General features: G+C 34.5%; 3 protein-coding genes across 3 annotated transcripts; all 3 read right to left on the bottom strand.

The window, feature by feature from the left end:
* Positions 1 to 2020: 2020 nt before the first annotated feature.
* LOC109168350 (galactinol synthase 2-like) lies at positions 2021 to 3928 on the bottom strand. Its single transcript, XM_019317365.1, has 2 exons — positions 3512 to 3928; positions 2021 to 2897 (listed from the first exon to the last, which is right to left on the bottom strand). Exons 1-2 carry the CDS (start codon positions 3851 to 3853, stop codon positions 2232 to 2234), a joined length of 1008 nt encoding a protein of 335 aa, XP_019172910.1. The 5' UTR covers positions 3854 to 3928; the 3' UTR covers positions 2021 to 2231.
* Positions 3929 to 7877: 3949 nt separating this feature from the next.
* LOC109168346 (galactinol synthase 2-like) lies at positions 7878 to 9581 on the bottom strand. The gene is made up of 2 exons (XM_019317360.1): positions 9138 to 9581; positions 7878 to 8870 (listed from the first exon to the last, which is right to left on the bottom strand). The coding sequence occupies exons 1-2, from the start codon at positions 9465 to 9467 to the stop codon at positions 8178 to 8180; spliced, it is 1023 nt and encodes a 340-aa protein (XP_019172905.1). The 5' UTR covers positions 9468 to 9581; the 3' UTR covers positions 7878 to 8177.
* Positions 9582 to 16988: 7407 nt separating this feature from the next.
* LOC109168347 (mannan endo-1,4-beta-mannosidase 7-like) lies at positions 16989 to 20624 on the bottom strand. The gene is made up of 5 exons (XM_019317361.1): positions 20040 to 20624; positions 19750 to 19944; positions 19532 to 19654; positions 17671 to 17873; positions 16989 to 17587 (listed from the first exon to the last, which is right to left on the bottom strand). The coding sequence occupies exons 1-5, from the start codon at positions 20361 to 20363 to the stop codon at positions 17149 to 17151; spliced, it is 1284 nt and encodes a 427-aa protein (XP_019172906.1). The 5' UTR covers positions 20364 to 20624; the 3' UTR covers positions 16989 to 17148.
* Between the last annotated feature and the right edge of the window lie 7003 nt (positions 20625 to 27627).

Here is a 27627-nt window from a genome sequence, read left to right on the forward strand (position 1 = left end):
CTAAAAGCGCTCGACTGGCTAGGCGCAAATGTGCAGGCCATATAAACATGTTTGCTTTCTTCTTTCTTTTGTGGGGTCCACATAAGGCTGGGATTACGTACCCAGCAAACATGGGCTTTGCAAAATGACATGGACATTTGCCAGCTATGTTATTTTTTATTATTATTTTTTTAATAGTGATTAGGATTGCAAGTTTGCTCTGCTTGCAAACTTGCAACCGTACAAAAAGCTGCAGCGTTGCGGTAACTTTTTTTTTTTCTTTTTATTTAGTTTATTTTGTACAAATTTTTTTATTTTATTTTATTTGTTTAGTTTGTTTTGTATTTTGCCAATTTGCCGCATGAAGTTTGTTTTTTTATTTTATTTAATAGTAATACATTTTTTTAATAAAATAATATATCGTAAGGTTCATTTGAGGTTTAATTTTATAATTCAAATCGTGGTATAATATACATTCGGTTATATACAATACATAATACGAATAATTTCTTAAATTATTTTTTTTAAATAAATAAAATTAAAATTAACGTGTCTAAAAATTATGTTGATATACATACATTTTTTTTGAAAGATTGATATACGTAAATTACAATTACATTTACCGTTTTAGATTTAAAATTAAAAAATGGTTTGTTTTTAGATTTTCAATTTTGTTATTTTTAATATTTAAATATAATTTATATATTTATATAAATTAATAATGTTGAAGACAAAATAATATTTATTATGAAAAAAATATTAATTTTTTAAAGTCATGTGAAATTAGGGCCCACTTTTGAAAGTTGATTGAATTTGCAGAGATGTAGTGTTAATAGTAGATGATTTGCAAATGGAATGATGTGGAAGTGGGATCCATTTTTTAGAGTGAGAGATATTTGCAGGGATAAGTTTAGCCTAATGAGACAAAGAACCCTAATCTCCTGCAACACACTCTTCTCTCTCTCTTTCTCTCCTCTACCTTGCCAATTTTTCCTAAAAACTTGTGCACAACCTCCTTATTGGGGTTGCTCTTATACCCAAACAATAAGAAAAAAAAAATTTCCACTTGGCATGCCAAGTCATCTTGCAAAGGCCTTCTTTTCAAGGATAATGATAGCCTAAGAGCACAACACCAATAGTGGATTTTTTAAGATTGTTGAAAAAAAAAAAAAACTGATGATTTTTGACTGATGGGGAGGCTGGTTTTTACAAAAAAAATTCTCTTACAAGTGCTTGATTTTTACTGGAAAAGAAAAAGAGAGAGCGAGAGAGAGATGCGTGCTTGTAGCGCACATCTTACCTTAACACGCGCCTACTAGAACACTTCAGAGTGGCTTTTAGCTGACGATCACTCTAAATCTATTTTTTAATTGATTTTCTTTTATTTTTCTCTTATTCTACCTTTTCTTTTTGTTTTTTTAAAAAAATAAATAAACGACTTTTTGTATTGTTTTTAATTTTTTCTTATTAGAAAAAGTTAAATATGTAACACGATTTTTTATGTAATATATAATTTTAATAATATATTTTTGTTAAGATTTTAGATGATTTAATTCTAATTATAATTTAAGTCAATGCATAAAAACTTTGAAAAAAAAATCAAATTGTTCGGAAAAGGAATTTATGAGATTGAGTTACCAAGCGAAATCTCCAAAATTCTTCAACAAACCTCCAACAAATTTAAGAGTCATTTTGGAGTTCGATATGTATAGGTTATTCCCTTTTGAAGAGTGATAAGAGAGCTGTTTATGCTGTATATGGGGTTTCTTGGCCCCCCTCCTATTCATATAAAAAAGTAGTGGATGATAAAGTGAATGTTGGATCTTATAAAAATTTTTCTAACTCAATGTGGAATAATGAAGACTATTCAAAACCTTTCTAACTCAAATGAAGACAATTTGAGAATCATATATAATATGTAAAATTCGTCTCACTTATAATAATCTGAATATGCTACTTGTACCCAACTCAAATTAAAAATGAATTCTACTAATTAAAAACAATACTACTAATATTAGTTTCTATATCTTGCGAGGTAAAATTAATTTAACTAAACTTTAATTAATCACTCATAGACATTGTTGTATAAACTGGAATCCAAAAATATATATATAACCAATCCCATACATTATTATATACTACTGGACACAAAATAAAATGCTATGTAACTAAGAGCAAGCTTGTATATCCATTCAAAAAAAGAGCAAGCTTGTATATGGCGGCGAGAAACCTAGTACGACCGGCAAAGAAACCTAAGCCGCAGGTGGAGCGGTTATGTACTGCTGAGCAAGACCAGGCTTCATATCGAATTCCGTAGCTTCATCTTCACCATTAACATTGACAGTATTCTTGTAGTCCAAAGACTCATCGTTATATATATCCCACCATTTCTGAACAAGCATCTTGATGTCTTCCCTGTCTGTGTTCTCTTCTTCGCCGGTGTACCTCCACGGCCGTGACCCGGCGGCGCAGTAGTTGACCACCTTCGCTCTGCCAAGCTCAACGTTCGCCGGGTGGCGCCATAACATGGCTAAAACCAAGTTGTATACGTTTGGGATTGGCATGTACACATCCCTGAAGAACATGTTCAAGAAATCCTGCTCGGCAAAAGGGGTGGGAGGGGAGGATTTGAGAGCGTCGAAGAGGGCATTCCAGGTGGAGAGATTTGGCTCACAGACAAACATTCCTGTGTTGAAGTATAGTGGTGGCTTAAGGCCCAATGTTTGAGTCCATTGAACTTTGTCTGGGGACTGTTGACAATACCCAATTTTATATTGGGCTGTGTGACTCCAGCTCTCTTCACAAAAGCAGTCCATTACTGCATACAAGTAGCCATCTGGCAAGTCAAAGAGGCTGTCAATGTTGACAAATACTTGGGTGTTCCCTTCCAAGTATATTATCTTGCTATGTTGCACAAACTGCATGAAATTTAAAAAATATTAATGTATCAATATTATATTAACCAGTCTGATAATCTACCTATGTCTGGTGCCGACAAAGAGCCCACCACGTTGCATTGGGTCTAATATTTTATGACAGTCAAAGTCGAATTATATTGAGTTAATTAATTACCGATTTGGTCCCTCGATTATGAAGATTTCACCAATCTGGTCCTTAACTTTCAAAATTTCTCAATTTAGTCCCTGACTATGTTTTTTTAAAAGTCCTAACCGTTAAATATCCGTTAACTCGGGACTAAATTGGTAATTTCGTTATAGTCAATGGACCATTTCAGTAATTAATTTTCGGAGAAAATGGTGCATATGGTGATCGAAATGGTCCCTTGACTATAGCAAAATTACCAATTTAGTCCCGAGTTAACGGATGTTTAACGGTTACGATCATTTCAGGTAAAAAAGACATTGTTGAGGACTAAATTGAAAAATTTTGAAAGTCAAAGACATTAGTGAAATTCTCATAGTTGAGGGACCAAATCAGTAATTACTCGTTACGTTCTTGTCCACACTCTGCTATCCAAGAATCAACTAACTACCAGCAAATTAACTAAAAGTATCTAAAGCTTATTGATTACCTCCCAGATACGGAGCTTGGAGTAGTTGATAACGTAGCTATCCATACAGTAGTGAGATTGGTTGTCAGGCGGGTAAACCGGCTGGATCTCACGGACAACGCAGCCCTGATTCAACAGTAGACGGCGGTGCTCTTCCGGGACGTCCGGCAAAACCGCCACCACAAGTGGATAAGCCGCTTTCACCTTCCTCAGACCCTTGGCTAGCCCTACCACGCCTTTGACGGAGTCCCCGTTTCCGGCCAAGAATGTGACATAAGCGCGGCTGCTGATCAGACGACTCTCCACATTATTACTTAGAAACCTGCAAGGTTTAGCACTAACGAGAATACTTTGTGTAGCCATTTTCAATGGGGAGGAAACAAGTTTGATTATATTTCTGCTGGTAGTATTGAATTGGCTGCGTCTGAGGGAGTAGGTTATGACTGATAGAGCCTGCAATAATTGTGTTGTTTATTATTTATATAGGATGGAACTGCATGTTAGATTAAATCCAACAATACTGAATAATTGTATAGGAGAAATCTGACCTCGTATCCTGTTGTGTTACGGTAGACCGTTAGTTATTATTTGTCTCAGACTCAGAACTCTAGATGGTATTTAATTTAATATTCTTGTATCCCATCAATCCAAATTTATATTAGACACAGAATTTAGTTGACTAATAATTCCTTATTATTCAGTCCAACTAGATCATTTAATAAGTCTAGTCAACTTGTATCACTTAATTAAGATCCTAATCTAAAAATATTTTGTTTATGAAAAATCGCATGCATGGGGCCATAATGCCCATGCATGAAACCTAAAACAAACGACAAATTAATCTTCAAATTCCGATCCAACACCCCTCAAGCGTCATCACTTATCTCTTTCACTTTCCCTTTGGCCTCATCTACCAGTAGTTGCCTTGATTAATATATAGTTTTATCATAAAGCTACATACTGCATGTGGCAGGTTTTATTCGCATGATAGGTACGTAGGAAATAGAATAAGGTGTCACGGAAATGATTCATTTTATTATTATATTAATTGTTGGATTTGTTTTGAATTCTACATAATTAAATCCAAAATAGTTTTATATGATTATACTTGGATGGGTGAATTATATTATGAAGTCAAGGTGTTGCATTACTACTTTACAATTGTTTGGCTATACCAACCGGTCAGTCGTGTAGTCCAACCTACAAACTAGATAGGCATGACCGGCTGAATAGGAGGTTGTGAGTGGCAAAGCAATTAATTTAGTCAATCCACTAAGAGCATCCGTATCAATTGGGGAGAATGAGGGGATAATGTAAGAGTTATTAAGAAAGAGAATGTGAGAGGGGAGAGAAAAAAAAAAAGAAGAAGAGAAAACTAATTTTTTAAAAAAAATAAAAAATAAAGCGCTGTCAGCGCACCTGACGCACCACACGGGCGCATGCAGTCCGCAAACGCGCACAACATCTGTTTGTTTCTTCTTATCTTTTTTTTTTTTTTTTTTTTTTTTTTTTTTTTCCTGACATTATTTTGTGTTTTGCAGGACAAATCTTTTCTCAAATAATCTCATCTCACATAATTATTCTGACATTAACCCCAAATAAACCACTATAGTGGATGCTCTAATCTAAAGCACATACTTAGAAGCCTGTCAGTGAATCAGCTTACCATAAACATAAATAGTCTGGCGGATCCTGTTCATGGGGCATAATATACTCACTTCTTTACTATTATGAGTATTATCTCACCCAATGCCTTATACCCAATCAATTGAGCATTTGTGACAATTTAGCACTTATCTTATATATATAAATTCATAACCCTTTACCTATTATATCGTAGTAATCAGATCAAATTTACTCTCAACAATCAACAATGCTACTTGTCGGATTCAAATTTCAAACTTTCCGGACTCATGATCTGACAGACCAATCAAGAAAGTACACTTGGAAGTGCATGTATCAACTTAATTAGCAAAGACCGACTTTAGCATATGTATAATAAGCAGTCCGATTGGTCTGATACAAGGACATCATATACTCAGTTACTCACTTCCCTACTTATATCCACTCAAACATTGTATCCAATCGTTCAAGTATCTCTCGACCAACGAATTGACACTTATATATCTTATTTACCTATTATATAACTGTGTTTCTCGCACCTCGATTTAATTTATGCTATTGACAATCATCACATCTACTTGTTGGGTTCAAATTTCAAATCTCCCCTTTAGCTTGTGTCATTCTAACTTCCACGTACAAACTGTAATCTCCTTTGTGTAGGTGAACTCTATCACAACAAAATTTTTTCAATATGTAATTAATGAGAATAGTGAAAATAGTCAATATCTTAATAAAGCACAACTTTAGAATATTCCCTTGAGTCAAAAGAATTTGTAATTAAAGGTTGTTTACCTCCCAGACTTACCCCTGTCCTAAGGGTAAGGTTAGGTAGAAAGAGATGGGATTATTATTTTACACATCTTTTGCCTTATTTTTCGGCTAATTGATTGACAACATTACACGCACTACCAACGGTAACACCTATAGTTTTGACCATCTACAAGAGTAACCGTCACCGACAAAGCAACTGCTAACTGCCACTCACAGCGCAATATATACTTGAGATTCAGTAGGGGTAGTTAACCACGTGGCAGAACACACGGCGTTTCGTGCAAGAATATACGAATATCCGTTAAGAAAAAAACTGAGTTGAATGAAATAGTGGGTCCCAAAGAAAGCGCGGGCTGCTTCTGCTGGGGTCCACCGGATTCAATGAAATATGTCCCCACCGTCCAGCTGTCTTAGAAGATCGCACCGCAGTGCTGGGAAATGCCACGTTGGACGAATTGAAGCAGGTAACTTCCCAGATGCGGCAGTTGAAGACAACGGCAGTTATGTTAATTGGGCTTTGATTACTCGCTATTCTTTCGCCTGCTGATTTTTTGACATGTACACTTTTTTCTGTGGTGGAAATCTAAGCCTATTTGCATGTTCCAATAAATTAAAGGCTTTGATCGTGATAAACAACAAGTAATAATAAAAAAACGCTTAAAGTATAACATAAGATAAAGAAAAAAAATATGAGCGATACACCTAAAAAAAGCAGTATTAATTTTACTTCCTTTAGTGAAAGAAAATAAAAAAAAAAACTAAAATAATACTCCTTCCGTCTCATTTTATGTGTCTAGTTCGGTTAACGATGTTTGACTGAATATATTTTTAATCCAATTTTCATAATATTAAGTTTACTATTAATATACAAAATTTATATATTTAGAAACTACACTATAAATACTATTAGACACAAAAAAAAAAATCAAATTTAAAAATAAGTACAAAATACAAAAGAAAATAAACAAAGAAGAAATAGTTGGTTTGACCAATGCAGGACCGGTTATTATTTTCTTTTTTGGCCCGTTCTTATAAATTAATGAGGCCCTACCAAAAGTTTATGCGCAATCTTTAAAACCAATACTGTAAAATATATTATTTTTATTTCAAATAAGTATGAACGATGTAACACCTGCTGAATGCAAAAATCACAGTTCCTATCGTAAAATATATGATTTTTATTTCAAATAAGTATGAACGGTGTAAATCTTAGACCCTCTGTTGTTGCCCATCCTGCACGCCTCAAAATTCAGCCATGGACCAATAAATAATAAGTATGACAGATAAAATGGGAAAGAGGGAGTATTTAAATAAATGATACTTCATGGTTGTTTATAAGTTAAATAATGATATGTTAGTATTATAGATAGAGTTGTAAACTTTTAGAGTAATTTAGAGTTTTAGCTAGATATAGTAAGAGAGGTAGAGTAGAGTGATTTATCGAAATATTAGGTAAATTAAAAGGATCTCTTTATAGATCATCATCTTGATTTAGTAATGTGTTCATAAATCAAAGGTATATTTTCATTCTGCTAATTAATCGTGGCAAAAAATCAAAGGATCTTTTTTTTTTTTATATATATAGTAAAAGAATGGTCTTGATTTAGGAATGTGTTCCTAAATCAAAAGTATATTTCCATTTTGCTAATCATGGCAAATCAACAGGCAACAAACCTAAATATTAGCTAAAGTGCTGCATGAAATGATGAATGTTAAGTTATTATACACGCACTTCGAAATTAAGAAGACTACGAATCAATCTAAAGGCAATTTAAGATTAAAGGCTAATTTTGAAGAGTTAAAACACATAGTACTTGTTTTTTGTGCAACCAACAAAACTAAACAGGAAAACACACCATGCTAAACCATCTAAATTGGATAACAAAAGGAGATATTTATATTCTTAGAGGGTTATCCAATATCAAAGTATGTATCTCACCGGTCATATTAACTAGGAAATCAACACTATAAATAAAGATTTGATACACATATATACAAACAAATATAGTTTTCATTATACAATGTAACATATATTCCAATATTCACAAGGCCGGAAATATGAAAAGAAACACAACAAATTTAGGAGAACTACAAATACAAAGTTCTCCTAAATCAAATTGATAGGGAGCACAGCTCCTTTTTAATTAAGGTTTTAATAATACTCATAACTCTTTAAAAAAAAAAAAAGAAAAGAAAAAAAAAAAAAAAACTATAAGTGCTGAGATCAAAGTGTGTATATGGCCTTAGAAATGATAAAAGATTCCTAGACCAGCCGCAATATAATATTAGTCGCCTATGCAGCGGACGGGGCGGTAACATAGCGATTAGCGCCGGCGGCCTTGGGCAACGCCGCCTTGAACTTGGTGGCACCAACCTCAACACCACCACCGCCTGCGGCGGCGGCCGCGGCGGTGTTCTTGTAATCCAACGCCCTGTCGTTGTATATATCCACCCACTTATTCACCAGCATCTTGATGTCTTCCCTGTCCATATTCTCTTCCTCGCCGGTGTACCGCCACGGCTTCGACCCCGCCGCACAGTAGTGAACAACCTTAACTTGCTCCAGCTCCACGTTCTCAGGGTGGCGCCACAGCATCGCTAACACCAAGTTGTACACATTCGGGATCGGCCTGTAAACATCCTTGAAGAACATGTTCAACAAATCCTGCTCCGCAAACGAGGTGGGAGGAGTGGTTTTGAGGGTTTTGAGAAGATCATCGTACACAGGGAGACTGGGTTCGTAGACGAACATTCCGGCGTTGAAGTAAAGTGGCGGTTTCGGGCCGAGCTCTTCAGGCCACTGGACCTTATCTGGGCGCTGCTGACAGTACCCGATCGTGTACTGCGGCGTTTTGCTCCATGTCTTCTCGCAGAAGCAGTCCATGACGGCGTAAAAGTGGCCGTCCGGCAACTCGAAGAGGTGGTCGATGTTCTGGAACACCTGGATATCGCCGTCCAAATATATCATCTTGCTATACTCCACAAACTGTCACAATATATTATTCAAAGATCCTTTAGAATTAGTCTGATCTAAGCTGAAAATCTAATATTAAATAAAAAAAATGGTTTAACACTACTAGAAATTATGGAATTTTCGACCATTGAAAGTGATCTTAAATCGAGTCGAAAGCCTTGTTCCGATCACTTTTGGTATCCAGAAAAACTTTTGTTGCTATTTCTGACCACTTTCAGGTGGTCGGAAATTGCATAATTTCCAGTAGTGTAAGAAATGCTTAATTAATTAATTAATTACCTCCCAAATGCGGAGCTTGGAGTAGTTGATGACGTAGTAAGCCATGGCGAACTGAGTCTGATTCTCCGGCGGGTAAACCGGCTCAATTTCACGGACGATGCAGCCCTGGCTTAGCAGTATGCGGCGGTGCTCCTCCGGCACGTCCGGCAAAACCGCCACCACCAGTGGGTAAGCAGATTTGACCTTCCTCAGCCCCTTGGCTAGCCCCACCACACCTTTCACGTAGTCCCCATTGCCGGCCAAGAAGGTAACATAGGCACGGCTCTGCAGACTCATCGCCTTGGCCAAACCGCCCGCCTTGTTCGTGGAATTAACGATTTGAGAAGCCATTTCTGTTTGCTCGGAAAAGAAGAGGAAACAAATTAAAGATTCTGAAAAAGCAGAGGATCTTTTGTTCTTTTGTTCTGATCAATGTTTGTCGAGTTTGGGGTTTGTTCAGGGAGATTGTGTGGTTTATATAGATTTTCTTGGCTGGGGAAAATTCTAAAATTTCTTTTTTTTAAAATAATAATAATAATAATAATAATAATAAACAGGGCAGACAATTTCGTGGATCCTTCCTAAAGTGTTTTGGATAAACCTAGGACATCTGCCATGCAGAATGTACGTACGACGTCGCAGGACGTTGTAGGTGTCGGCAGGTAATAACCGTTACTAAGTTTTAGTTTGTTTTAAAAAATGTCGGTTGGTGGTGGGTGACAGTTACTTGCAGAGTTGCAGGTCTAGAGAAAACTTGAAATGGGCGGTGGATCCAAGTAGAATAGATTGATCGAGCAAAGGATATGATGTAAACACGGAGTATTAAATTAATTAAAGTTGATAATCTTTTTGGCCCACCATTATCTGCACCCACCTAAAATCAAATCGAATAAATTATTCAATTTTGAATTTAATATTTCTACTTTTTATTTATCACTTGAAACTTATATTATAATTTTAGAGTTTCAAGTCTAAATTTGTAGACGGTAGAGTAGTCAAAATGTTGTTATACTAATAGTTTTATTACAATTGGTGTTTGCACATGTTTAGCTCACTGATTCAGTAAGCATTATTTGGGAAGAGAGACAAGGTTTCAACCTCGACAATGACAGTTTGAGGATTATGCTTAAGTGGACAGATCATTTGTGCGCACCCGTATTTGGTCCTGTCTGTTGAGTTACTAAGTCACCGTGATTTACATTTTCTCAAATGTTTTTTTGGGTCGGAGTGTGGGGGACTTTGAGGTTGGAGATTCAATTGCTCTGTCACGTCGGAGTGTGGGGCCCTTGAGATTGGAGATTCAACCTTTAGGGGAAGTTTTATTACAATTGGTCCAACATGAACCACAAAACAATCAATTATTAAGACTTTTAAAGAGCATCGATGTAAAATAAGAATGAAAATGTTTTCAAGGTTTCAAGCTTTGGAGTCTTTTTACTAGGAGAGATTGAGACTACGGATTGAATTTAGAATGTTAATGTTGGACATTCCCTTTACTATTTCTACATTTCAATGACCAAGTGATTATTATTGTCATAAAGTAGTTATAAAGTGTCTCATTTGCATTCAACAATGTTTGCTTTTCCGATCCAGCTTAATTACCTATTTGAGGATGTTGGGCGAGAACGTTAGCCGGACACCCTAGACGGCCATATGAACCACATCGAGACCCCTAGACTTGTCAAAGTTATTATAGACTAATAAGGTTAGGTGAGAAAGTCTAATTCTTGGAGTTAGCCGATTAGTTAACATGATATGTTGTATATTTGTATGATTAAGAATGTTCAAAAAAATGTTTTGAAGAGAGTGATCAAATTGATAGAGTATGATTTTGTAGTTAAAGATCACAAGTTTAATTATTATAAACAAACTCTCAGTTGAGCCTAATAAAAGCTGCAAGATTTTCTCGTCACAAAAAAAAAAAAAATGTAAACATGAAGTGTGCAATGCATCTAAAGGCCCTTAACACATGGGCCGAGTAACAAACAGCCCCAATACGGTATTGATGGAACGTTATGCTGTGAGCATGTGTTCACTTTGCAAGGTGGGCACAATTTTATATTCATATTTTCTATATTGTAGATCCATAATTTTTATATTGTAGATTCATAAAATTCATACTTTAGATTTATAATTTCTAAACCGTGTGATTCATAATTTAAATACAGTAGATTCGTAAATTATGTACTGTAAATTCATAATTTCTAAATTGTATAGTTATCAAATTATGAACATATAGTTCTCTGATTTGTGAAAACAGAGTTCAACAATTGAAATCTAAAGTATAAATTTTATGAATCTACAGTATATAATTATGGATCTAAAGTATATAAATTATGAATCTACAGTATAGAAATTATGGATATGAACTGTGCCCACCCCGCAAGGTGGGCACGTGCTCACAGCATAATTTGCGGGGTATTGATATCACAAATAATAATTATCAATAATTATTTTGTGGATCACGGTCCAAAAACGAAATCGTTTCGCTTTTTTTTTTTTTTTTTTCACGTGATCCGCTGCAATATACATTATTCTAACACATAATGTACATTATCTTATTCTAGAAATTTCATTATTCTAACACATAATGTACATTATCTTACCTTAGAAGTTTCATTATTTTAACATATAATGTATATTATTCTAACTCATAAAATTCATTGACATCGTTTTAATTCGTGATCCACACAACTGTGTGGACTGAATTTGTCAATAAACAATTGTGGAAAGGTTATCCAAATAATGAAGAAATAAATTTTCAAAAATCTATCAAATTAGAGAACATATAAAATGCTGTAAAAGAGTCAGTAGTATAACAAAAAAAAACTATAAAATTGTTTGACTTGTAAATGTGTTTAACTTTTTAAAATTTAAAATGGGCTTGACGTAACTTCAGTACTTAACGAGCTGTGGTGCACGGCGCCTACGATTGTAGCGTAATTTACACGATTATTTATTATTTGCTGCTCTTATAAAAACATTTTCTCAACTAAAAACTATTTGAAATAAGAAAAAATAGCAAAAAGTATAAATATTTAAAAAATTTTGCTTTGCTGTCCCAGTCTCCACTTTGCTCTCTACTATAGGCTTATTGACTATAGTCTATACTCTATAGCCGACACAATCCATACTTAATTATACACACCACATTGCGTATATGCTATCCAAATTGGGTTAAGTAGGGCCCATTGACCCATTAATGTGGGGCACAAATGGGCCCGTAACCCGCGCCCATTCCGCGTCCACTTACTGTTGCCACGTAGGCCACTAAGATCTTGCCACCTAGCTTGCCTATTGGAGAAGCTGAATGGAAACATCCCTTTTCTCTTCTACTCCGCATTTGCTTGTTTTGCCCAGCTACCACGTCGTAGCTAGTAGTTAATGTTAGTTGGTGTTCAAATTTAGAACAAATTGCACTTTTGATCCTGTGACTATTAGGCTACTGTTAATTTGAGTACATGACTTTCAAAACTCTCAATTTAAACCTTTAACTACGAATTATTAGCGGGTTTGGTCCTGCCGGTCAAATTGCCGGCCAATTTTGACCGGAAAAATGTAATTCTTTTAAAATTATTTATTTATAAGGGCAAAATGGTCATTTAACGTTATTTCTTCTTCTTCTTGCGTCTGCGGAAAAGCAAATCCCGGCAACCACCGGAAAAGTAAAACCCAGACAACCCACCGGAAAATCCACCAACCCGAATGAGATACTCACCAAAAATGGCCGGAAAAAAACAAGGACTTCACCATTAAGAGTGTTCTGATGCACCATCGGCTACCAAACACCACCCCCAACTCTGTCCAACCTCCAAGCCACCATTTCCGATGAAGAGCAGTCCAATATGAGAGCCACAACCGCCGGCGAGAAACCCAGAAAATCAGAGACCAAACCCACGAAGTAAACCTCACAAACAAGCAGAAGAAGGACCCAGTCCAGAGACCGAGTACATCACCTTTGCAGCCACCCACGATACGGACGGGAACCACACAAAAATAGCCGGAAAAATCACAGGCCAAGGTCAGACGGTAGGAGTCATCCACGACCATCACCAACGAAGACCAAACTCCAGTCACCATTTCCAAGTAGTAATGCCCACAACGAGGGAACAAACAAAGAGAAGCAAGCAGAGAAATCCGGGAAGTACCTGGGAAGAACACGGCCAAACGCAAACGGGAACTCCGGTCGCCATGAAACATGGAAAGTCATAGAATGAAGAAAAAATGACCAGGGCCAAACGCAAACGGGAACTCCAAAATTGGCCGGCGATTTGGCCGGCAGGACCAAATCTGCTAATAATTGCGTAGTTAAAGGTTTAAATTGAGAGTTTTAAAAGTCACGTACTCAAATTATCAGTACCCTAATAGTCACAGGACCAAAAGTGCAATTTGTTCTCAAATTTATTATCCATATCTTTATGCATCCGATTTAATATATAAAATCCTTTAAGTTTGACAAAGTGAATCAATATTTGAGTCATTTTTTACAACTATTATTATACTTTCTCATTCCAAAAAATGATCTTATTAAAAAAAAAAAAATCACATAAATTTAAAGTGGTTTAGTTGCAGTGGCAGACCCAGAAAATTTGTCGGGGCGAAACATTAAGACAAAAGAAATAATTTAAAAAAAATAATTAAAACACTTAGAAAGTATAACTATAAATATTGTTGGATATAGCGAAAAAAATAATTAAAAAAATAATTGAAACACTTAGAAAGTATAACTATAAATATTATTGGATATAACGAAAAATAAATAAAAACACTTAAAAAGTATAGGCGCAACATTAAGACAAAAGAAATAATTAAAAAAAAAATAATTGAAACACTTAGAAAGTATAACTATAAATATTGTTGGATATAGCGAAAAAAGAAATAATTTTAAAAAAAAATAATTGAAACACTTAGAAAGTATAACTATAAATATTATTGGATATAGCGTAAAATAAATAAAAACACTTAAAAAGTATAACTATAAATATTGTTGGATATAGCGAAAAATAAATAAATATATGTGCCAAAATTAAACTCTTACAGCACGTTTGGTTCACGGAATGAATTTTGAGGTAATAGGAATGTTATTCCATAATGAATGGAATAGGCAAGGAATAGAATAAGAATTGTATTCTATTGTTTGGTTCGCATAAGGAATAGACTTTAGGAATTATATTACAGTGTTTGGTTGATTTAAGGAATAGAAATGAAATATGTTTTAAAAGACATAAATACCCTTATAAAAATATGTGATGGTGGCGATGATGGTGGTGGTGGTGGCGGTGGTGGTGATGGTGGTGGTGGCGGTGCTGGGGTGGTAGTGGTGGTGGTGGCGGCGGCGATGGTGGTGGCGGTGGTGGTGATGGTGGTGGTAGCGATGGTGGTGGTGGCGGCGGTGGTGGTGGGGACGGCGACGGTTGTGGCGATGGTGGTGGTGGTGGCAGCAGCGGCGATGGTGGTGGTGGTGGTGGTGGCGGTGGCGGCGATGATGGTGCTGTGGTGGCAGTGGTGGTGGGGGCGGCGACGGTTGTGGCGGTGGTGCTGCTGGGTGGTGGTTCTGGTGACGGTGGTGGTGGTGGCGGCGACAGCGGCGATGGTGGTGGCGGTGGTGGTGATGGTGGTGGTGGCGGTTGTGGTGCTGGGGTGGTGGTGGCGGTGGTAGTGGTAGGGGCGGCGGTGGTGATGGTGGTGTTGGCGGCGGTGGTGCTGGGGTGGTAGTGGTGGTGGTGGCGGTGGCAGTGGTGGGGCGGCGGTGGTGGTGGTGGCGGCGGCGGCGGCGGCGATAGTGGTGGTGGCGATGGTGGCGGCGGCAGTGATGGTGGTGTTGGCGACAACGGTGGTGAAATAGGATAAATTTATATATAGGATAAAAAAATTAGGTTAAAGAAATGGGTAAAAAAGGAAATAGATTCTAAAATCTATTCCTGAGCGTTCAGTAATAGGAATATTATTCCTGGTAAAAGGAATAGGCCTATTACTGAGAATGCTATGCCATTCCCGGCCTATTCCGTGAACCAAACGGGCCATTATAAAGTTAGCAAAGCCAAAGTTTACCATGTTGAAGGAAGGAATCAAACACTTGACCATCCCAATATTTAAGCGTGTTTCAATCCAACTAGTCTAGACAATATTTTGATTATACTTATCTGTTTAATTTACTTATACTAATACATATACTATATATACATATATACATACAAGGGCTATATAGTGGGTGGGGGTGGGGGTGGGGGTGGGGGGAGTGGGGGCAGCTGCTCCCACTGTCCTCATTATAGGTCCGCCCCTGTTTAGTTGAATAGTAACAACTTAAGGTTTACAAGTCATTTAATTAATTGTATGTTAAATCATCTTTGATAACCTAGTGTTGAGATTTTTGAAATTTTAATCCAAGCAGTAAGGTAAAGCTATATGCGCATCGCTCAAGATAGAAGCACGAATTGGACTTGTGAAGATTAATTATGGACTTATTGAATTTTAATAAGGTGCTTAATTCAAAGGGAGGAAAAATAAATAAGTTTAGGTTCTAGAAGCTGAAAATTTGAATTCAACATTTTTCTAGTATTATGCTTTTCAGTTTTCTAGTGATTAGCTTTTTTGGATTCTTATATTGTAGGGCCAATTTGTTGCTACTTGTGGCGATAAATAAAGTTCATATTATAATTAGTAATTAAAAGATATTAGAATATTTTTTATAATCGAAAATTTGTGTGTTTTCTCCATGTTCAATATAATGCGGAATAGAATTAAAACAATTGAGGGAACCAGGGTAAGAACGAGCAATCCTAACCAAGGCATGGACAATTGTGTTTACTGATCTAGAAACAAACTAAAGAGACATATAATCAAAGTCTCATTGAATCTCTTGGCACTCCTTGAGGATACAACCTGTATAAGTATAGTCTGGCAAAGAAGTCTTGAACAAATTGCAGATCGTCTGACAATCAGAGAATATTATCACCTTCATAAAATTCAATTCCTTAGCCCACGACAAAGCTTCCTTGACTGTCACTGATTCTGCGAGATGAGCATCATCTAAACAATTCAAAGGGCCATCAACATTTTATTTAATTAATTATATACATTAAAAGTTTATTTTTTCATCAATAAATGTATATCTATCTCATTTTATTTCTTGTTTACTCTATCTATCTCATTTTATGTCTTGTTTATTATTTATTGTCAAGATTTAACTATGTCTTTTTTTTTTTTTTAAATTTAATTTGTTATATCTAGTAATACTTTTAATATAATTTCTTAGTATATACATTTTTATATAACATTGGAAACAGAGTACTAAACTAAGGTTGTGTTTGAAAATCTGAAAAATGATTTCTGTAAATTATTTTCCGGGTTTTTGGTGTTTGGCTACACCTGGAAAATCCAGTCAACGAAAAACATTTTCCGTTGACTGGTGAAAATGTGCTCAATTTGGCGGAAAATGATTTCCGCCATTGTTTTTTTTTTTTTTTAAAGCTTCTGGCGAACTGGTTTCCGCCGGACTCCATAATTTATTTTTTTTTATATAGTTTTAAAGATTTAAAATGTATTTTTTATTCTAAATAAAATAATTAAAATATTTAATTATACCATTCTACTCATTTTCCAGAAAATGAACCAAACACATCAAAATAGTTTTTCAAATGCAACCAAACACTTAAAAAGGAAAATGTTTTTCGAAAAATGACTCATTTTTCAAAAGTCATTTTCCTGTTTTCCAAACGGACCCTAAAGATTATGAAAATTTGAACAAAAAATAATTTCAGTCAATCCTAAAAAATCGAATTAAATACATAAAATGGTACTGAATGAACACTTTTTTTCATATGTAATATAATACAACACGTCAATACATAATAAAGACCATCTTATAAAACATGGCCATTAATATTAGAATGCATAAATAAATAATTAAATATTAATATCATCCCGGATGAACAACATTCATCTCTAAGAAAACTCGCACTACTAAAATTTAGTGCACACACTAACTTACAAAAGACACACACTTCAATGATCCAATCTTAAAATTTTATCATCAGTTTCCAATTTGTCTTCCCCTGCCCCTACTGACAGCCCCTGCTCTCTTCATGCTCTCAATGTCCGTCATCCTCGCGAAGATTCTCCGAATCTGATAAAGCTTGTGCGACTGCTGGGCAATCAGATTCGCAGTCGTTGTTTTCCGGCTCAAGATTACCTCGTACCCATCGCCGAAATTATCCATCCCTTCGGCCAAGAGCTGCCAGAAAAGACCCCCGGCGGCCGCGCCGCCGCGCCTGGCCGACGAATATATGTTGTAGTATACGTTCTTGTACAGAAGATCCCTCTGGTCGGCGGTGAAGCCCGGGTCTTTCTGGGATTTGCCGAACTCCGAGATGAGCAAAGGCTTTTTGAGAATGTCCTGAGAATCTTGAATGTGGGCGTTGAGCCAGTCGCTGAGGAATGACAGTTGGGTTTGGTCGTTGGAGCTAGTCAACCTGGTACGGATCGAAAAACATGAAGTTTAGGAACAGAATATAATCAAGAAAATGGATGAAGAAACATATATATATATACTTACCACTGATCAGGGTAGACGTGAGTGGTGGCAAAATCGATGGCAGGGACAGCATTGTTGGCAATGAAATCGGTTCCTACGTTGAGATTTGTGTTGAGATTGGTCCTTTGTGGAGATGTTTGGCCGTAAAATCCTTCTAAACCAGCCTCTACCAGATGGTTTGTGTCTATGGACTTCACGTAATCCGCCATTTCCGTTATCCATGACTGTCATTCAACATTAAAATTTAGTGTGAGTTATAGAATCTTAATTAACTACTAATACTTAAGCAGTTTAGTGCATGAAGTAACTCTTACAAATGGAAGGTCCTAGTTTAATCCCCACTGGAAATGTTGCACAGATATTACATGATGGGTCAGGTATAATTCTCTATGCTTACCCGCTAATTCACAACCCACTATCACCCAAATAAATCCAATTCACTCAATTAGTCAAATTATATATTATTGCATAGTAAAACTCCTCAAGAAAAGACCTACTGGTGGATTATCATTAACATCAACTGGTGCAATAATTTCATATTACAGTAAATTTCATTTTCAGTTCACCATTAGGACATTAATTACACATTTAGTCCTAATCTTTCAAAATCAAGATATATAATCCTATATTTTTCATTCTTAGTCATATGTTTGCCTTTTGCGAACTTACCATTAACTACAAATATAAGCTAATTCAGAATATGCAACTTTCTTTCATTAGTAACTCCACATCTAAATAAAGCTTTTGGGTTTGAACATAAGTACATAACCCAACAATAAAAAGAAAAAAAAAGGCAAATAGGCCATTCAATTATGCACCAAATTATAATTAGACTATTGAATTAAAAAAGAATGCAATTGAGCCCGAAATAACTTATTTACCTGGTGTAGCAAGTTACCGATTTTAAAATAATTTTTAATAAATAAATAAATAATTAATATATATATATATATATATATATATATATATATATATATATATATATATAAAAGCTGATATTGCCGACCGAAGACGAATCGTCTTCGGCCAACTTCGTCTCCATGGCTGGAGACGAACCTCCGTCCACAGCCATGGATACAAAGACCTTCGTCTCCATAGCCATGGAGATGAGGTCCCTTCGTCTCCCTGGCCATGGAGACGAAGGGTCCGGCCATCCTTCGTCTCCATGGCCAGGGAGACGAAAGGACCTCATCTCCATGGCTGGAGATGGAGGTTCGTCTCCCGCCATGGAGACGAAGCCGGCCGGAGACGATTCGACAGTTTCTGTTTTTTTTTTTTTAATTATTTATTTATTAAAAATTATTTTTAAAAATTTATTTTAAAATCGGTAATTTGTAGCATCAGGTAAACAAGTTATTTTGGACTAAATTGTATGTTTTTGTGTTGTTCAATGGCTCAATTGCATTCTTTTTTAGTTCAATGGCCTAATTGCAATTTTGTGTGCAGTTGAGTGACCTATTTGACCCTTATTCCAAAAGAAAAAAAGAAAAGACTAAAGTCTTTAATTGTAATTGATTGTGAATTCATAGAACGCAAATGGAAGAGTAAAACTAAAAACATAGACTAAGTGAGATAATTTTGAAAAATTGTGACTACATATAAAATGTACAAAGTATTCGAGGACTAAAGATGCAATTAACTATTTCAAAATTTGAAATACTAGTACTAACATAGTAGCATGTGACATTCATTTCTGGCCTACTATGATGCAGAAAGTGGGTAAATGGGAAGCACAATTATTGAAAAGTTATAAAAAAAAAACACCTAACAATTTGAAATTTAATGGAGCCAGACAAATAATACTAGTTACTATATTCAAAACTCCTACAACAGTAACCAAACAATTCTTTAGATGTTCAGCAAAAAAAAACAACATATGAACCTGAATGGTCTTCCCAGATGGATCTGATGTGCACCTAGGCTCATTCATCAGCTCCCAAGCCATGATTGTTGGGTCATTCTTGTACTCAACTCCACTGAAAGTGTTGAGTCTGTTCAGAACAGTCTGCAAACACACAAACATATGACTACAAGAAATGACAAGAGTAGTGACTGCGAATTTCTCTTATCACTAAAAAAAAAACAAAGTGACAGTCTTACCTTAACATGGTTTTTGTAGTAAGTCTTAACAACAGAGTTCGTAAAGAAATCATCTTCTGATGTAAGGTACTGTCCCTGAGCTCTAGCCCAGTTCACATACTGCTTCTTTCCACCAAAACTGTCATAATTATTTGCCAGGCTTAATATCACCCTAATCCCATGCTTTTTTGCCTCAGCTATCACAAAATCCAACCCCTTCAATACATAACCCAAAAAGATGTCAGCTTTAAATTAAAGCAAATTGATTGAGATGGAAAGAAAATGGATCAGAAGAGGAAGAATATTAATACCTTGAACATATGTTCATTGTAAGAGCCAGGGGCATATTGAAGAGGGTTGTAGCCACCGTCACTGAAAGCCCAAGTTCTTGCCACAGTGAGGCCATGGCTAGAGGCATCTCTAAAGGCTTCAGAAACTTTTGGTCTCAGAGAAGGGTCAGAAGCCATGTACATAAGCCAGTAGGCATTGAAGCCATTTGCATAGAAAGGGTATCCGTTCAACAAGAAATGGATTCCTCTGGTTCTTATGAACCCATCATCGCTTGCTGTCGCTGGGAACAGGAAGCAATTTTGGTGAAGAAGAAGAAGAAGGACCAAAAACACAAAATGCCTCATCTTTCTAATGGCAGATCAGATGAGAAGGGGAAACCAAATAAAACTGGTATTTAAAAGCCTATGCACAAGAACGTGAAACCCTTTTTTTATCTTGAGTAGAAAAAGGGAAAAAGAAAAAGGAAACTGTAAATTAAATGAATTTATATATATAATAACACAAGAAACTGAAACCGTTTTATCTTTTTTCTCTTTTCCCCTGCAAATACAGTACTAGGCTGAACTCTGAACCATAAAACAGACACGCAAGTACGCTCAAGAGAGTGATTAGTGAGGGCACCATTATGGTAAAAGTGGGTGGGGAGGTTGGTCCTCGTGAATTTTCTTTGCTATAAATCAGCTTCTTTCGCCATAAAACCAGGTAATCCATGCAAGGTTTGTTTGTATCAACTATCAAGAGAAATTTAGTAATTAAACTACATACTTTAACTATCAATAATTTTTATGTATAATAATTCTTTATTTATGTATATTAAAGTGCACGTGTACACACACATATAATGGGGGGCCGGGTGGGGAAGGGGGAGAAAATTTCCCGGAAAACTGCCCCCATTGTTCCCCTCTAGATCCACCCATGTGCATCACTACATGTGGAATGGTGGGACTGAGGTGATCTTGGTGTCCCGGACAACCTTGTCATCCTGTTATTTTGGTTTATTTAATTTTTTTTATTAAGAGTATGTATATAATTAATTACATCCCACTAGTGAATAAACAATTTAAAGAACTTGTAAGTTATTTGAGATACATTTTATTATTTACCTCATTCAATAAGATTATAAACTAGGAGACAACCAAACAAATGAAAATTCACAAGACTAGTGTTTAATCTTTTACCAATCTATTCCCAAAAAAAAAAAAAAAAAATAAATAAATAAATAAAAAATCTTTTACCAATCCCGACGGCCGGTGAAACCTGATCTCCGTTGCTTCCTTGCTTGTGATTAAAGAAAATTGGCATTACCTATTTTATTTACATATTATTACAAAAGCAGATTTATCGAATGAACACTGTAAATTTTTGTTGTCACATTTGATTGATAATGGCGTCACCAAAGATGGAGTAGCAGAGGGGACTTAAGTATATATTATCCGCGTAATCAGCGGCGAAAATGGGTAAAAAATTTCATTATATTCAAATTAAGCAAAGTGGTCAAGAAAATTCAAAATTAGAGACAACCTCAAAGTAAGAACAAAAGTCAGTGAATTGGTTCCTATTGTCCAATACCGGATGCCGAAAGTAGATGGAGATGTCATTTTCATTGAATTATATAATTCAAAGTACGTTATATTAAATAATTTTTTAAATTGGTTTTAATATAAATAAATAAAAGTTATATATATACATTGATAGAATTTTTTGCATAAACGGCATGTAAGTAACTATTTTGTGATACAAATATATGCGTGGTATATTTTCGATTTAGATCGGGACAAAGTGGATTCAGGTTCTTCATAGCGAGACGATGAAATTGATATATTGTACGCTCAAAACGGATAATAGGTGAATGAAAAATTAATTTTGAAAGTAAACTCATTTGAGTTAGAAAATGATGGTGAAAAAGTTTTGGAAAAATACTACTTGCCCCACATTGGTTTGGAAAATGGTTTGTATCATTATATATACAAGAGCCTTTTAAAAAAGGGCTGAATCAAAACTCTGCCCACACTTCTTGTTAAAAGGTTGAAATGTCTGCCTATTGTTTTTGTCATCAAGCTTTTAGTTTGAGTGCTCGATCAAACTTTAAGCTGTGATATATTATATCTTGAGAGATTGACGCTATAATAACGCTCCTAGCACTGCACCCTCGGGAGGTAACGACTCGGTTTTTTTTTAAAAAAAGTGTGTGTTACACGCAACTTGCTCTTTCGGGTTTATATTCAAATTATAAACCATTATTTTCACTATTTATTTATTTTATGTAAATAAATTTTGGTTTCGTACCAAACTTTGGTTGTAATTTTTAAAAAATTAAATTTCATTTTGCGTTATATATATATTGCATATGTATATTCGGTAAATTGATTTATTCATCACCAACAAACATGACGGTATTATTTATCAAAGATATAATGCAGCTATTAAAGGTTTCTAAGTTTTTTTTTTTTTTTTTTTGATTCGAACGCAGTCAATAAATTTATGCCTGCAGCACTTAAACGAACTTTTAAGTAAGATTTATCCAATAATTTTAATTACATTATTATTATTACATTTTGTGAGGATGAAAACACACAGTCTCACTTTGTAACCTTACCCGCTAATCACTATTTAATAGTGTATACAGGGTAGACCTTGCATTGTGACTCTATTAACAAAAGATTAAAAAGAGATAAACCAACCTAAGTTTTTCATAACTAACTTAAATCAAAGGGACTCATAAGTCCTTTATCTAGAATCAAATTTTGAACTTTATAATTATCAAGTCAATTATCTGACTTTTTTTAGTTTGTCTCATTATTATTATTATTATTATGGCGGCGCCAGATGTGTCTTGCTCTAACCGCGCATTATGAGCAAATGAAAAAATCACATTAAAAAATGCTACTGAAAATTCGTGATAAAATCTATAAATTCAAAAATAATTAATAAAGAAAAGAATTATGTGATTTATTTTACGGAGTAATATTTTAAATAATGATATTGTACACTTATTTGCTATCTGCTCTGCCAAACACCTCTGAATTCGAGGCACAGCCCAAAATTTGCATAGTTTTGTGTACCACTATCCAGACGATACTGCGCCAATAATGTAAAATAAACTATTAAAGTATGTATTTTCGAGTAACAGGAAAACGAAAAAAACATAGAAAAATATTCTTTAAAAAAAACATAGCAAAATATAAGATAACGTTTCATTTTTAAAGTTTTCATACATTAGAAAAAGTGGAAATAAGCTCTCAAATTTTACTCAAAAGTATAATTAAGTAATTTAATATTAAAAAAAAGTTTAATTAAACACTCAAACTTATCATTTTAATACATTTAAATCCAAATAACCAGTTGCTCACCTAATACAGCCGGTCATTAAATTTCCGTCCAACATTTCGGCGTCCGTCGAACGTCATGCTACCGACGTCTTCTCCAACCATCTGCTCGTCTTCTCTATTGGAGAAGGCGAACGGACGATTGTCTTACCGTACTGGTCGCCTTCTCTCGACCAGATTGGTGGCATGGTCTTCTCCATTAGAGCAGATTGTGTTTTGCAAAAGGTTATCGATTCATAGTTGGTCATCGTTGCGGTGGTGACCCATCCTCCCACTAGTATGATTGAGATTCCCCCATATTATTATGGGAATAAGGTTCAAATTGGCCACTGAACTTAATCTGAAAATGCAATTAGGCCACTGAACGAAAAAAAAAAGAAAAAAAAAAGAAAAAAAAAAAGAGGGTACAATTAGGCCACTGAACACTCTAAATGTATGTAATTTCACTTGATAGTAGGTTATCATCAATTTTAGCAGGTTACCTGTTTACGTGGCAGCTGAGTTGACATTTTTAATAATTAAAAAAAAAAAAAAAAAAAAAAAAAGACGTGGTGGCCGGCCCTTCCCCTACCCCCTCTTCATTATTGGATATATATAATGATATTGTATGATTGGTACTAATTTCGATTAAGCTAGATATAAATTTCTTGTATAAATTCAACCCCTTTACCCAGACTTTCTTGCTCCACCCTTGAGTGTAATACATAATATTTTGCCTTGAATGCCTTGTGTTATGCATGAAATGTCTAAATTTGAACTTTAACCTTCGTTCTTGGAAATTCTTTTGGTTTTTAGCGTGCGTTACAAGTTAAGTCATGATTTTATAACCATATCTATAAATCATCATTTTCGGTGCTTTGTAGTATAAAAATGTCTCGTAAAATATTTTGAAAAAGCCCTACTAAAATCTTTTGTTATCTTTTTTTTTTTTTTTTTTTTTTTTTTTTTAAAAAAAACTTATGATTTTACGCAGGGACGAATCCAGGAATTTCGTTGGGGGGGGGGGGAGGGATGGGGCGAAGATGCAGGGACGGATCTAGAAATTTTTCTAATGAAGGCGAATTTTTAAAACAGAAGAGATAATTTGGAAAAAAAAAACTAAGAAATATAGGTATAAATATTGTTGGATATGAGCAAAAAATAAAATCCATAGAAACTTTATAAAGATATTCATAACAAAATATGAAACATAATTAATTTGATAAAATAATTTGAATAAAAAACACATTATAAATTGCACATCTCATTATTAATATAAGAGAATGTTATATATGTGTAATGTGTGTCTATTAAATATTTTTTTTAAAAAAAAAGTAAAAACATGATTGTGTTGAAGTTAAGATTTGAACCCATAACCTTCATTATTATAACCAAACACATGTTTAACCACTAATCTAACTCACTTCTTTTTAACATTTATCTATTTTTTATACTAATACTAAAACATGTACTATGTATACATATATACATACAAAGGTTATATATGGGGTGGGGATGGGGTGAGAGGGGGGGGGGGGGATAGCTGCCCCCCTTTGGCTCCGTCCTGATTTTACGAGTACCAAATCCTATTTTTCAAAGTGTATATATATTTTTAAACTAAAATATATATTTATTTTACGGGACAGAATGGTTCTTACTTAACATTTTATGCTAACTGTTTGTTTCTTATGTTTTAAAACGTAACCCCCTTTCAGGTTTGGTCGATACATGATGAGAGCGCATTAGAAGTTTGACTCCTTGGTAGTTCTACTTGATTAGTTTAGTCCCTTTAGATGGACCCTTTTGTTTTTGTGACTTGTTAGCCTGAAACTTTTAGACTTTGGTTGTGAATTCTGTAGTACTTGTTGTGGATTCAGTACTACTGCAGTAGTAGCTCTTCTGTTATTCCTATGGGTTGTATGAAGCTTAGACGTACGGGTCCTAGAACCCTTATTTACTTTTAGCATGTGGATGTTGTTTTGTTTGGTTTTAGCCGTAGCAATTACTTGAGAGTGGGTACTTGTGTGGCAGTAACATTTCTTGTTAAAGTTATGGATTCTAGACTTTATTATTGGTATAATATATAGAATTCTTTTGGTTTATTTCTGTTGTATAAGATGTTTTTAATCTAGACTCTAGGGTTGGAAAACGAAGGTGTTACATATGGTTTGGCATAAGTTGAATGATGGAGTTGGTCAATACAAATTTTACTAGTATAATGTTATCGTCTTTAACAATTTTAGTAGTGGTATATGAGATAAACATGTAAAAAACGTATTTCAGACGGTTAATAATAAATAATTAATTTTATTAAATATATTTTACAATTATTAATATAATCAGCTCATCAAAACTGTTAATATAAGTCTCTTATTTACATGTAGAGCCACCTTGTACAATCTTTCTTATTCTTTATTTATTTATACTAATGATGTCTTCTTCTTTTTTTCTTTTTTTTTGGAAAAATTATGTCTTTTTTTTTTTTTAATAAATTATATCGTGGACCATGGTCTATTAGGCACATTTAGCTATAACTGAATGTGCAAATTTGTTAACTAAATGTATTATGTATATTATAGTTGAATTTACATAATTTGTTAACTGAAAGTATATATGGAGTAATATGTTAACTGTATGTGCATAATCTAAACTGAGTCTACAATACTCGGCAAATTATTGTGTGGACCATGGTCCACATAGTGTGTATAGACCATAAAAGAAAGTACATTTTAATATATTAAAAATACATTATTTGTGTACTGAATGTACATATATAAAATTATGTACTTAAAAAAAAAAACTAAAATAATGTACTTTTAGTATTCAAATAATGTATTTTTTCTGAATATAAAGTACATTTTTAATATACTAAACGTATATTGCTTTTGAACTAAATGTACATCATTTTATAATATAAAAAAATATGGTTCACACAGCTTGTATGGCCATGGTCCACACAATAATATTGACAATACTCATAGTAGACGGCAAATTATGATGTGCATCCGTGTGCACCATGCATGGTGCACACAGATGAAAAACGACGTCGTTTTGACTAAAAACGCGCGTCCCACTTTTAAAAAAAAAATCAGTTTCGATTCCCATCAACATCATTATGTTGTTCATCCATTCTGGATTTTTAGTTATGAAATTATAGATGTGTAGTTATGCAATTCTGGATTTATAGTTATGAAGTTATGGATGTGTAATTATGCATGGTGTAGTTATGCAATTTTGGATTTATAGTTATGCAATTCTGGATGTATAGTTATGCAATTCTGGATGTATAGTTAAGAAGTTATGGATGTGTAGTTATGCATGCAATTCTGGATTTATAGTTATGAAGTTATGGATGTATAGTTATGCAATTCTGGATGTATAGTTATGAAGTTATGGATGTATAGTTATGCAATTCTGGATGTATAGTTATGAAGTTATGAATTTTTTTTTAAGTCGACATCAAAACGACGTCGTTTTTGCATCCGTGTGCATCATGCATGATGCACAGCATAATGCTCCATAGTAGACCCTAGCCCATAATATATAGATTGGTCTTAAAAAATAAAATAAATAAATAAAAGAAGAGAAAATCTTGGGCCGTTTTATTCCTTTCCCAACTGGTATGGGCTATTCTAGGCTTCTGCTCCATTTCATCTTACAATAGGCCTACTTGAATATTTGGCAGCAGTTATACCATGGACCCGTGTCCACCTTACAAGGTGAATTTGTGTTCAAAATATATAATTTATAATTGAATGTTTACAACTTGAATTATGAATATTTAGTATATAAATTGTAAACATTTAATATGTAAATTGGTAACATTGAATATGTAAATTGTGTATTTTAAATCCCGAATCCACCTTGCAAGGTGAACACGAGTCCACAGAATAATTTGTCAATATTTGGTGGGTAGTATCAGTGATTCAGTGGTAGCACGATATAATTGCATAATCATTATTGTAAGGTGAGCTATTGATATAAGATATATTTTTAACATACAAATCTACATTTTTAATATACAAAATGTTCATTTTTCTGAAGATATATTATTTGTGTACTAAAGATTCATTATTTGGTAGTATACCGAACAACAAATTTTTAATACACAAATAATTTATTTTCAGTATATTATAATGAACATTTATTCATAGTCCACAATATAATTTTTTATAATCACAATTTTATTTATAATGTATATACTAATTTTAAATATGCACCATGTACGATTGAATAGTGCTTGATGAACAATACAAAAGTTAGAAAAATTAAATGATTGAAATAAATAAAGGAATACATGAAT

The sequence above is a fragment of the Ipomoea nil genome, unplaced genomic scaffold (assembly GCF_001879475.1).
Source record: "Ipomoea nil cultivar Tokyo-kokei standard unplaced genomic scaffold, Asagao_1.1 scaffold3197, whole genome shotgun sequence".
NCBI lineage: Eukaryota > Viridiplantae > Streptophyta > Magnoliopsida > Solanales > Convolvulaceae > Ipomoea > Ipomoea nil.

Excerpts from the sequence above, each read along its gene's own strand:
- LOC109168350 (XM_019317365.1), bottom strand. The coding sequence starts at position 3,853 with ATGGCTACACAAAGTATTCTCGTTAGTGCTAAACCTTGCAGGTTTCTA. Across the intron at positions 2,898-3,511 it reads CCAAGCTCCGTATCTGGGAG|TTTGTGCAACATAGCAAGAT; the intron begins GTAATCAATAAG and ends AATTTCATGCAG.
- LOC109168346 (XM_019317360.1), bottom strand. The coding sequence starts at position 9,467 with ATGGCTTCTCAAATCGTTAATTCCACGAACAAGGCGGGCGGTTTGGCC. Across the intron at positions 8,871-9,137 it reads CCAAGCTCCGCATTTGGGAG|TTTGTGGAGTATAGCAAGAT; the intron begins GTAATTAATTAA and ends ATATTGTGACAG.
- LOC109168347 (XM_019317361.1), bottom strand. The coding sequence starts at position 20,363 with ATGAGGCATTTTGTGTTTTTGGTCCTTCTTCTTCTTCTTCACCAAAAT. Across the intron at positions 19,655-19,749 it reads ACTACAAAAACCATGTTAAG|ACTGTTCTGAACAGACTCAA; the intron begins GTAAGACTGTCA and ends GTGTGTTTGCAG. Across the intron at positions 17,874-19,531 it reads CATCTGGGAAGACCATTCAG|TCATGGATAACGGAAATGGC; the intron begins GTTCATATGTTG and ends GTTGAATGACAG.